Source organism: Nothobranchius furzeri, chromosome 15 (genome assembly GCF_043380555.1).
Source record: "Nothobranchius furzeri strain GRZ-AD chromosome 15, NfurGRZ-RIMD1, whole genome shotgun sequence".
Taxonomy (NCBI): domain Eukaryota; kingdom Metazoa; phylum Chordata; class Actinopteri; order Cyprinodontiformes; family Nothobranchiidae; genus Nothobranchius; species Nothobranchius furzeri.
In genome coordinates, this window is record NC_091755.1 from 36137590 (window position 1) to 36150606 (window position 13017).

The window sequence follows — 13017 nt, forward strand, 5'->3', positions numbered from 1 at the left end:
TACATAAGTGTTAATGACGTGTTTCTTTGTCACTGCAGCTCCCATGTGGCTGCTCAGCCATGCACCCTGGTTATGGCCTCTCACCTTTTCCTGATTTCCAGCCCCACCTTCGCTCTTTTCGGTGCAGAGGAGAGACGCACAGTATGTGGATCCCAGGTCCGGGAGAGTCCCAGGGTCTGAGTGAGTCCCAGGAGAGCCAGCCTCTCCTCCATCCATGTCATCACAAACACGTTGCCGTGTGTCAACAGGAAACCCTGGCGTTTATTGAGCTACAAGCAACAGCAACTCCTAAATCAAACTGTTTTGGTTCTCAGAGGAAGAACCTTATTTCAGATGCAAAACACTTGGTGGACTCTGTATCTCTGAACAGGGTCAGCCAGACACTGAATGAACTAAATGACATGCAGAAGATCTGCCACAGGAGAGACGAACTGGAAAACAGTTTGAACTCTCCCATAGAAACGATGGATCAGAAGGAGATTGTTTGTCAGAATGGGACCAGAACTTCTTTGCAGGAACAGCCCAAGAAGCCACATATGGTAACAACAGTGTGTCGTCCTCTCCATGCAGCCCTCAGCCTCCCTCTGTCCCTGCCCCTGTCCTCTCTCTACACAAACAGAGACTCCTGGGAATCTCAGGGACCAGGCTCCCCTTCCTCACCTGAGTGCCCCGAAAATCAGGGTCCGGATGCCTGCCAGCCTCAGAGAAGAGCATCACAGGGATCACTAAGAGAGAAGTCGATCCGTATGTAGACAAAGAAAATCTGGCGTTTTAACCTTTTAACATTCTTAACTTTTTGCTGATAGTGCTTTTTTTTTTGCCCACAGGACGAAAGATGCAGGTTTATTCTCCAGACAGCCTGAGTGATGAATCCCTCAACAGCCCAATTCTGGAGGCGGACTACATCTTTCCTGGACCCTTTGCATCTTTTCTGGAGGAGGACCTGAGCGGATTATCATCCTTGGAGGCCAATTCTACTCCTACATCAACATGTGATACTCCAAATCTCCTAAACATCAGTCAGGAAGACATCTTCAATGTACCAACAGAACCCTTACAGATAATAGAGGACTCCAAAACAGGAGTGGATGAGGAGAGCAGCAGTGTAGGGACATCATTTCCATCTGGGATGAGTTTTTTGTCACGCACCCGTCAAGTCGACCAAGAACGCCGGCGTTTTTCAGCGTCAGAGTTAATATCAAGACTCCAGTTGTCTCAAAGGAAGAACTCATTCACCCTGAAGCTGGGGAAGTCCTTGTCTGCTCGGGTGACCTCCAGGGACAGGCAGAACACAAGCAGCCTCAGCCCAAACCCTGACTGTGAGTTACCAACATCCTGGTAACTTTTCTTTCAAAGGTAGTTCATAAAGCTTCAGGAGTTTAGAGACGTGGTGGCATCAACAGTCTTTGACCTGATGAGCTAACAACTAGCCTGAGCACAGTGTGTTGCTGCTTTAAACAGCCTTAAAGCTGAATGTTTTCCCCATCAGGAATTATGTATGATATTTTTTAGAAATCCTTGAAAGTGATAGCCTCACTCTGTTCCGTGATATAATTTAGGCAATACATCAGATTAGTTTTCGTACAGATGCCAATCACAAAATGTACCAGGACAGAGGCAGGGTTGGCAATATTTCTTGTGGACAATTAATTATTTTAAATATTTTATATGACTAATACCATACCATACCATACCATACTAGACCATACCATACCATACCACAGCACAGCACAGCATACCATACCATACCATAGCACAGCATACCATACCATACCATAGCACAGCATACCATGCCATACCATATCATACCATAGCACAGCATACCATGCCATACCATATCATACCATAGCACAGCACAGCATACCATACCATACCATATAGCACAGCATACCATACCATACCATACCATGCCATACCATATCATACCATAGCACAGCATACCATACCATAGCACAGCATACCATACCATGCCATACCATACCATACCATACCATACCATACCATACCATACCATACCATACCATACCATACTAGACCATACCATACCATACCATACCACAGCACAGCATACCATACCATACCATAGCACAGCATACCATGCCATACCATATCATACCATAGCACAGCACAGCATACCATACCATACCATATAGCACAGCATACCATACCATACCATACAATGCCATACCACATCATACCATAGCACAGCATACCATACCATAGCACAGCATACCATACCATGCCATACCATACCATACCATACCATACCATACCATACCATACCATACCATACCATACCATACTAGGGCTGCAACAAACGATTATTTGGATAATCGATGAATCGGATGGGGTCTCGAAACGATTAATCGATTAATCGGATTACATAGGGACATTTTTAAAAACTGCTAGGGAAACGTTATTTCTCTCCTTCCTTCACTTTATTAAACACAACATTATTAGAAAACAGTTCAATAGCAGAAAAACAACATGCCATCACCTAAATTGTCTTATAAGGTGTATAGACAGAGACCCTAAGCTACACCTATCTGTGACCTAAAATGCTTGGTCCAAGTTAAATAGCTTAAAGAGCAAGTCAACCCCTACCAGAGTCTAACTCCACTCCCACTTCATGTTTGAAAAATGCAACACATGCTGTTGCCTGGCAGACCGAGAGGGCGGAGCCGCTAACAAATACACACACACTCAGGCTCACGACAGCATTGTGACATCATAATGTACAAGTTTACATCATAGCATACTTCTTAGCCAATAGCGGTGGCAGATTTAAACTAAAATACAGTGCAGAGTTTTTACCTGACAATGGCACAACACTGCCAGTTTTAGGCAGAATATTTAAATTTTAACTAAGATGCACTGAAGTGCCAAATTATTGACGACACGTGTCTGCAGCACGATTAGACACTCGTTTATTTAGTTTATCAGCAAAAAAAAGTTTATTTGGGGTGACTTGCTCTTTAAGGGCAATTCTCATCTGTTTTGTTTGATCTCATCTGTAGACAATTCTTATAATTGGGGATGTCAAACAACTAATTTTTAAATGTAATTAAACATAGGCTGTGAATTAATCAAAATTAATCACTATTTCCAAAAATGACTGAAAAAATACCAAATAAAACAAAAGTAAATGAATGCCATCCTCCTTGCGATGATGCCCTGGGCAACTGCCATAAAGTCACATCAAGAAATGCTGCTGATCATTCCAATGATCCCAAATAGACTCACATTAGGCCACATGAAAGCAACTGAACCCAAAAATATATTAACCAGTATATAACTGCACTCACACAACACGCCTGCAGCAACAGTTAGGACTCCTCCCTCCCTTTTAAAAGCGTTTTCGCTTCTGAGGATTCTGAGGACATTGTGGTTGTAAAGCCACATGTTAGGAGTCTGGCCCCGGTGTGATCAACCACTTTCTGCGGGAATGTGACGGCGGAACCGGTTTGCAGCAGCGCGAGTCCCCCCCCCATCTAATAGCGTTGGGCTTACGATTTTATAGACTTTTTTTTACGAGCTTAGGGCATGTCTAGCGTGTGTAATAATCCGGGGCTTGGGTGAATCACTTTTGAAAAGTTTTTAACTTACCCAGACACCGAGCTCTCTCCTTCCTCGCTGATGATTCTGACATGCTTGCGTTTAAGATGCTGCATCATCACTGCAGTACTCCCGTGCCATGCTAAGTCTGACCTACAAATGTTGCAGGTAACGAATGTCTTCGCCTGATTTAACTGAAAATAATCCCAAGCCTTAGAAGTTTTTACTTTTTTTGGGTCTCGCTGCTTCTGCCATGTTCCTCTTCCAAACACCTGCCGGCTCTCCAGTCTGCGCGCAAAGGCGGGTGGGAGGGGAGGGGGCTTTTGGAAGAGTTGTGCAACACAACGAATCGATGACGCAATTCGTTGCCAACGTTTTTAGTAATCGATTTTCATCAAATTTATCGATTCGTTGTTGCAGCCCTATACCATACCATACCATATCATACCATACCATACCATACCATACCATAGCACAGCATACCATACCATAGCACAGCATACCATACCATACCATACCATACCATACCATGCCATGCCATACCATACCATACACACCTGGAGTGGACGCGCACGTTTTTGCAGCCGCTGCTCACCGGTGATTTTAACGTGATTTTATCGTCTTTTACATTTTAGTGGAGCACTAGATTGTAGTTTTCCTAAGTGGGTGCTATATATATATATATATATATATATATATATATATATATATATATATATATATATATATATATATACATACACATATATTTATATGTATAGCCTCCCTTGGGTCCTGTTTCGTTGTCAGTTTGTTGTTTGGGTGTACAAGCGGACTAAACCTACCTCTCACTCCTCCCGGCTGTTGACCCGCTGCTATCGGCTAGCTGCCCACCGCTGTCCATCATGTGGGCCTGCAAGTTATTTATCTGGTTGACCCTCCTCTGGTCTGCCCTGTCCCTTCTCCTCCAACCTGGGGCAGCTCTGTTCCAGTACATGGCGGTTGATCTCCTCCTGCTACGCGGGCATCTCTCAGTGACTCCGCCGGTAGCATTACAGCTCCACCCGGAGATCGTCCTTCCTCCCCGCCGGAGATACATCCATCGTGAGTCTCGCCGTAACTTCCAGCTGGATAACTCTCAATCAATCACCTCATACTGGTCCACTACTCGTCGTCCTCGCCTCAACACTTGCCGGATTGCGGACCTTCGCTCGCTAGCCAGCCTGGCGACGACAGAAACCTCCAACCACAACAACACCATCAACTTCGGCCTCCTGAATGTCCGCTCTCTCACAAACAAAGGTCAGCTCATTCAGGACCTCATCACCGACCATAAACTGGACTTCTTCGGGCTCACGGAGACCTGGCAGCAACTTAACAACTTTTCCCAACTCAACGCTTCCACTCCCCCCGGCTTTGTTTACCTATCCTATTCACGTGGCTCCGGTCGCGGGGGCGGTCTCGTGCTGCTCTATTGCGAGAAGTGGAAGGTGCTGCCTGTCCCCACTCCTGTCTTCAGCTCCATGGAATCTTCTGTTTTTCAAATACCCGGTCCCACTCCTACAGTTATTGCATTGATTTACCACCCACCCAAGCCCAACAGTGACTTTTTAAATGACTTCTCCTCATTACTCACCCAGCTCACTACCCTTTCCCCCAATGTCATTCTGCTTGGTGATATAAATATTCATATGGACAACTTGAACCTCCCCCTCACCAGAGACTTCGATTCCTGCCTCAACAGCTTCGCTTTTCAAACATATCCTAATTTTCCCACGCACATTAAAGGTCACGCTCTTGATTTAATCTGCTGCTCTGGTTTAACCCCATCTAACTGCTCTGCTAATGATGTAAATATATCTGATCACTTTTTTCTGTCATTCAACATCCCCCTCTGCTCTTTAAGAACTAAGCCTATCCGTCACATCTCATTCCGCAATATCAAAAACATTAACCCAGACACCCTGTCATCTATTATTAACACTATATCCATTCCTAGTTCTGCTTCTCCTGACCATCTTGTTTCTCATTATAACTCCACGCTTCACAATATCTTGGATTCTCTTGCCCCAGTCAAAACTCTGTCCGTCTCCTTTACTAACTCTGCCCCCTGGTTTACCCCTGAACTCCGACAGATGAAAGCCAAAGGACGTCAACTCGAATGCCTCCATAAACTAACTGGTCTTGCAATACACAAAGAAATGCACAAAACTCATCTGCTTCAATACTTGGACTCTATTAAACATACAAAATCTGTGTTCTACTCTGGATTGGTTTCCTCCAATGAAGGCAACTCCAGGACTCTGTTCTCAATAATGCGCAATATTTTTCATCCCCCAGACTCTCTACCCCCCACCTGTATTCTGCTGACTCATGTAACTCTTTAATAACCTTATTTACTCAGAAAATTGCTTCCATACACCAGCAATTAATTCCAAGCTCTCCCCCTCCCCCTGAGATTCTTTCACCCCGCCAGTCATTTTGTTCCTTTCTTCTTCCCAGCTCATCCGAAATATCTAATCTTACCTGTAAATCAAAGCTCTCCACCTGCTCTCTCGACCCCCTCCCTACAGTTTTGGTTAAAACATGTCTCACCTCCCTTCTCCCTCTCATAACTGCCATAATCCACTCCTCCCTCTCTACCGGTATTGTTCCCTCACTTTTCAAAACTGCATCTATTACTCCAATATTAAAAAAAAACGGCACTGATCCCAATAATTTCAATAATCTTCGTCCCATCTCAAATCTTCCCTTTCTTTCAAAAATCCTAGAAAAAATAATCTCTGTTCAACTCCATGCTCATCTCACCCTCGATAACCTCTATGAGCCCTTCCAGTCTGGTTTTCGCCCTGGCCACAGTACAGAAACTGCACTCATAAAAATCACTAACAACCTCCTCACTGCTGCCGATACTGGACTGCTCTCCATTCTCATCCTCCTCAACTTGAGTTCGGCCTTCGATACCATCTCTCACACCATACTCCTCCATAGATTGTCTTCCCTTGGCATTTCTCATACCCCGCTTGATTGGTTCCATTCATCTGTCTGGCCGTACTCAGTTTATTCAACTCAAATCCTTCACTTCCCGTCCCTTCCCTCTCACTACCGGCGTCCCCCAAGGCTCTGTTCTCGGTCTACTCCTTTTCATCACTTACCTTCTTCCCCTGGGAAATATTTTCCGTAAATTTGACATCCATTTTCATTGTTACACGGATGACACCCAGCTCTATGTATCCTCCAAACCCTCCTCTTCACTCCCTCCTTCCTCCCTCACCAATTATTTATCTGCAATCAAAGACTGGTTCACATCAAACTTTCTCAAACTTGATAAAACAACAGTGATAAAACAGAAATGTTACTTGTCGGCACTAAATCCTTACTATCCAAAATCCACAGCTTTACACTTCCTGTCGACAACTCCTTAGTTTCCCCCTCCCCTCTGGTCAAGAGTCTGGGTGTCATCCTCGACTCCTCACTATCCTTCCAGTCCCACATAAACAATATTACCCAGTCTGCCTACTTCCATCTACATAACATTAACTGCCTACGCCCCTCCCTCACTACTCACTCGGTCGCCATCCATGTCCACAGCCTCATCACTTCCCGTATTGACTACTGCAACTCTCTTCTCTTCGGTCTTCCTCACAAATCCCTCCATAAACTCCAACTTCTCCAGAACTCGGCAGCCCGCATCATTACCAGAACTCCCTCCTTCCACCACATCACCCCTGTTCTTCAGCAGCTCCACTGGCTCCCAGTCACTTCCAGAATCCAATTCAAAATTCTGCTATACACATTCAAAGCCATCCATAACCTAGCTCCCCCGTACCTCTCAGACCTCCTTCATCTTTCAACCTCCACCCGTTCCCTCAGGTCCTTCTCCTCCATCCACCTCTCTGTCCCACCTTTCCGTCTGGTCACTATGGGGAGCAGGGTCTTCAGTCGCTCTGCTCCCCAGCTCTGGAACTCACTCCCTCCTGACCTCCGTAACATTGACTCCCTCACTCTCTTTAAAACCAGACTCAAAACCCACCGGTTCCATCTAGCATTCCAGTAGTTACTGTCTTTGCTCCAATCTGTCTGTTTGTTTTATGATGTTCTATCTTTTATTGTTGTGTATTTTATCTCTGTCTGTAAAGTATCCTTGAGTGTTAAGAAAGGCGCTGTTGAAATAAAATTTATTATTATTATTATTATTATTATTATTATTATTATTATTATTATTATTATTATTATTATTATTATTATACCATACCATACCATACCAAATTTATGTATAAGCACATTTAAATACAGCATGGCACATGACCAAAGTGCAGTGCAGGTAAAAACACAGTACATATAGCAATAAAAGGATAATCAACAATAAAAAAGGCAGAAAACATAGTCAGTAATAAAAATTAATGGGTGGTGTAATGCCAGATCCTAAAAATAGGCTTTGAGTAAGGACTTGAAATGCACAAAGTCACACAGAGAGGGGAAGAGCATTCCAGAGGGTTGGTGTAGTAAACACAAAAGCACGTTCCCCCATTGATTTATATCTCATAGAGGGAACAGGAAGCAACAGATAGTCAGCTGACCTCAATGTCTGTTTTGGCACATAACGATCAACCAGATCTGCCAGGTGAGCTGGAGCCAGACTGTTCGTAACTTTTAAAACGAAGGTTAAAATCTTAAACTTCACTCTGAATTTTACAGAGAGCCAATGGAGATGTGCTAGTACGGGTGTGAAATGTCTCCAAGTATTTGTCAACAACCTGAATGCTGCATTCTGAACCACTAGGAGTCTGTTAAGGGCAGATAATCAACACAATATGAGAATAATATTTATAAAACAATGTTTTTTAGCTCTGTTGGCTGGCTAGACGTGCACGTTTATGAATGAGATGCATTGCTTTTGGCCGTAAACACGGAAAGGTGCAATACAGTTTTCAGCCTCAGATTGTGACATCGGATAAAAGTCGGGGTGGGGCTGGGGGGGTGGGGGGTGTAAAAATAAATACTGGAACTTGTGAATTGGCAGCGGTAAGTTTTGATTTCACACAGGTTTCAAAATATGCAAATGAAATCAGTCAGGTGGAGAAAAAAAGTGTAACCCCAATCTAAGACTTGTTAGATACCATTTTAGTCGTTACTCAAGTTAATTATTCTCATGAGTCTCACCTTGTATTTGATTTAGACAAGTCCAACTCCAGGCAGCGCAGCTCTGGAGGCTCCAGTGACAGTGCCCCCCATAGTCCTGTTGGACTAGTGCCCAGTACTGAGAATGGGATGCCTCTACATCGGTGGAGCACCAAACTTGGGTAAAAATAAGTGGTTAACAGAAGTAAACAATGTCCTGCCAAAAACTGAAGATTAAACAACTGTTAATGTGATTATACAGAATGCGGAAGAAGTCTACGGAGGAGGAGTTGGGTACAAGTCCACCAGTCTCCAATCGACTGTCACGGTTTTTACCAAGCTGTGTGTTTGCCCAGATGGGTGTTCCCTTATTTTTAAATCCGTTGGACCAATTGTTTCCAGAAGGAGCCTGTTATTATGTCAACATTTTGGTTTTTACAGCAATCCTCTACCAAGAATACAGCGACGTTGCCATCAACAGAGAGATCCAGCGACAGCAGGGGAAGGAGCCTGGAACGGAAGAGGAGGGGTCAGATGGGACCCCATCTCCATCAAATCTGTCCCCATCCAGCTCATTTCGTTCCTCACGAGGTTCTGCTTTTGCTCTGTGGCAGGACATACCTGATGTCCGAACAAGCGGTCAGCTTGACAACTTCAGTAATGAGGAGAGAAAATTACAAGAGGTGAAAAACATGCTGAACTGGCTTTTTCCATGGAGTCTCTGTTTGACTTCCTCATGAAACTAAAACACAACATCTATCCCACTTCAGGCAAAGTTTGAGCTAGTGACGTCTGAAGCGTCATACATTCGTAGTTTGACAATCGCTGTGGACCACTTCATGTTGTCTCAGGAACTCACTGAGTGTCTTGGAGCTCAGGATAAGCAGTGGCTGTTCTCCAAGCTGCCCGAAGTCAAAGATGTCAGTGAGAGGTGAAGAACATGCATCTGATTTCCTCTTTTGCCTTGAAGTCTGTGTTTTAACAGCTCAGCTGTCATCTCTCACTTTCACTGAGTATATTTTGTCCTTACTCATTGGTTGAAGGTTCCTCCAGGAACTGGAGCACAGGCTGGAAGAAGATATTCTCCGTTTTGATGTGTGTGACATAGTTCTGGATCATTGCCCAGCTCTGCAAAGGGTTTATTTACCTTATGTTACCAACCAGGCGTACCAGGAGCAGACATACCAACGACTGCTGTGAGTAATTGTTTTTGCAGTAAGTTAAATATAGAGATACGCACGCGCGCGCACACACACACACACACACACACACACACACACACACACACACACACACACACACACACACACTGTGTGCAATCAGTACCAAGTTATTTTTGAACTCATCCCCCACCCTGTTGTTCATAATGTCATGTTTTATAAAGTACAAAAAATTTCAGGTGATGCCTTTCTGATGTCATTTTTCACTTGCATGAACCAACTTGTAGATAATGCATCCTGCTAAATTATATATTACTTTTTTATTTATATTTATATTTATATTAAAGATGTTCATTACAAACACATGGGAATTTGATGCCTTTTAACTAAAATGTAACTCAAAGATTTGACTAACTATCCTCCCCCAGGCAGGAAAACCCTCGTTTTCCTGGCATCCTGTCTCGCTTGGAGGAAGACCCGATCTGCCAACGACTTCCTCTGACCTCGTTTCTAATCCTCCCATTTCAGAGGATCACAAGGCTTAAAATGCTGGTGGAGGTAAATGATTAAACATTCACTGGGTAAATCATGAATACAGAGATAACCTGAGCTAGTGTCATCTTTTCCTTCCACCAATGCATCACACGTCCACAAAACCATTGTTGTTTTCCCAGAATATCTTAAAGAGGACAACACCAGGCTCTCGAGATGAGGACACAGCCACAAAAGCTTTCAACGAGCTAAAAACGGTGGTGATCATAAACTTTTGGTCCATTATTACTGGGTGAGGTGTAGCAGTAATAATGATGTTGGTGTGTGTCTTTTTAGATCATCAAAGAATGTAATTCCAGTGTGCAGTCAATGAAGAGGATGGAGGAACTCATTCACCTCAACAAGAAAATTAACTTTGAAGGCAAAGTGAGCTGAGTGTGCCGAACAATCTAGTGACATGATACAATATGTTACAAATACTACACCATACACTCGATACGATATTGTATATGATACGACACGATACAATGTGATACAAATACTATACCATATACCTGGGGTTCTTAATCGTGGTCCTAGAGGGTCGGTATCCAGCATATTTTTGTTGTTCCTCTGCTCCTACACACTTGATTTGGTAGCTGAATCACCTGTTAAGTAGCTGATCAAGCTCAGCAAAAGTCTGTTAATCACCTGCTGACTGAAATCAGGTGTGTTGAAGTAAGGAAAAAACATGCTGGATACCAGCCATCCAGGACCAGGATTGAAAACTCCAGCCATATACTATGATCCAGCATGATACAATATGTTATGAAACAATGCAATAAAATATGTTTCAAATAATATATTACACGGGACGATACGATACAATACTATTTGATACATTATGATACAAATAATATAACATACATTGTTATATGTTAGGATATGATATGATACAATCCAATACAATATGATACAAATACTATATCATACGTTATGACACGATACAATACAATATGATACATTATGATACGATTACTAGACGATACATTATGACATAAATACTATACCATACATTATGATACAAATAATATACCATACATCATGATATGATACAAACACTATACCATGTGTTGTGATACAAATACTATACCATACATTATGATATGATACAATACAACATAATACATTATGATAAAAATACTATACCATAGATTACGATACAAATAATATACCATACATTATGATATGATACAATACAATATAATGCATTATGATACAAATACTATACCATACATTCTGATATGTTTTGATGTGATATGATACAGTACCATATGATACAAATACTGTATGTACCATACACAATGATATGATATGATTCGATACGATACGATGCGATACGATGCGATACGATGCGATGCGATGCGATACGATATGATACGATATGATATGATATGATATGATATGATGTGATTCTACATAATTCAATTCATTATCTCCTTCAGGGAAATTAATTTGAACCCCTATGATTCTTAGCCCCTTTCAGACTGATTTAATTTATAACCAAACATATCATAACTGTTTTTCCTTTATACAGATCTTTCCTCTCATCTCTCAGTCTCGCTGGCTGGTGAAGCACGGTGAACTTCTGGAGGTAGACACTCAGATGATGAGTATTTCTGGATCAAAACTCAAGCTACCCACCAGGCCAGTGTACCTTCACCTGTTCAATGACTGCCTGCTGCTGTCCAGGAGGAAGGAGTGAGTGAAAGGAAAACTGAGATGAAAAAATATGCTCTTTTGAAACAAACGTCTTTTGATCCGACCACAGAAATTCACTAACTCTTTCATTCATAAAATATGATCATTTAAATTTTTACTCTGCACTAAAATACAACACATGTTGAGACTGAAATGAGTATTTTACAACCAAGTAAATATTTGGTGTGTGGGGAAACTCTTTGCATGTGTAAGTATTCTTATACATGCAAACACCTTCCTAATTCATAAAGAAAAAGCAACTATTTAGAACTGGTTTGTGTTTGCCTTTTAAGAAAAACAAAAATTAGAAATGTTGCTTATTTTAAGCATTCCAGAAAGCAAACTTTCAGATATAGAGATTTTAATGACAAAAAAAAAAAAAAAGAAACTAACCTCCAGAGAATATCAAAATAGCTCTTCTTTGGAGGCTTTCAATGGTAAAATGGTCTTCTTTGCTTTGCAGCGCGTGGAAGTTCATGGTGTTTGTTCATGCCAAGATTGGCGAGCTAAAAGTGAAGGATCTCAGTCAGAAGCTCCAAGGAATCTCAGGCTTCATCTTCCACCTACAACTGTGTGAAGGTCAACAGCTCAAACACCAGATCCTGCTTAAATCTCACACAGAGTAAGAAACGTCCATCTGTCTGACTGTCTGTCTGTCAGCTGTGGGTTTAAATCCAGCCTAACTCCTCTATGGTCCTGTGTCTGCCAAGGAGCGGTAAGGAAAGGTGGATCACCGCAATGTTTCCATCCGATCCGCTTGAAGACATCGAGCAGGCGAATGAGAATTACGGTCAGTAGACATCTCAGTAAGTGCACTTTAAGCAAATACCTTTCATTCATCCTCTGTTCTTGTCTGCTGTTGCAGATACTTCGCAAGTTCAGTGCATCAAAAGCTATCAGGCTCAAGAACACGACGAGTTAACGTTGGAAAAGGCCGACATTCTTCATGCAAAGACCATTACGAGTGATG

At 42.4% G+C, this 13017-nt stretch overlaps 1 protein-coding gene across 2 annotated transcripts in view; it reads left to right on the forward strand.

The window, feature by feature from the left end:
- Positions 1–13017, forward strand: part of arhgef19 (Rho guanine nucleotide exchange factor (GEF) 19) — a 34442-nt gene that overhangs the window by 18073 nt on the left and 3352 nt on the right. For both annotated transcript variants that reach the window (XM_070544767.1, XM_070544766.1), the window contains exons 2-15: positions 39–744; positions 828–1319; positions 8714–8837; positions 8918–8997; positions 9097–9338; positions 9426–9586; positions 9699–9851; positions 10244–10373; positions 10490–10564; positions 10644–10733; positions 11884–12047; positions 12511–12669; positions 12758–12837; positions 12913–13017. In XM_070544767.1, the coding sequence (XP_070400868.1) occupies positions 60–744; positions 828–1319; positions 8714–8837; positions 8918–8997; positions 9097–9338; positions 9426–9586; positions 9699–9851; positions 10244–10373; positions 10490–10564; positions 10644–10733; positions 11884–12047; positions 12511–12669; positions 12758–12837; positions 12913–13017 (2740 nt within the window). In that variant the 5' untranslated portion in view covers positions 39–59. The remainder of the gene's footprint in view (positions 1–38; positions 745–827; positions 1320–8713; positions 8838–8917; positions 8998–9096; positions 9339–9425; positions 9587–9698; positions 9852–10243; positions 10374–10489; positions 10565–10643; positions 10734–11883; positions 12048–12510; positions 12670–12757; positions 12838–12912) is intronic.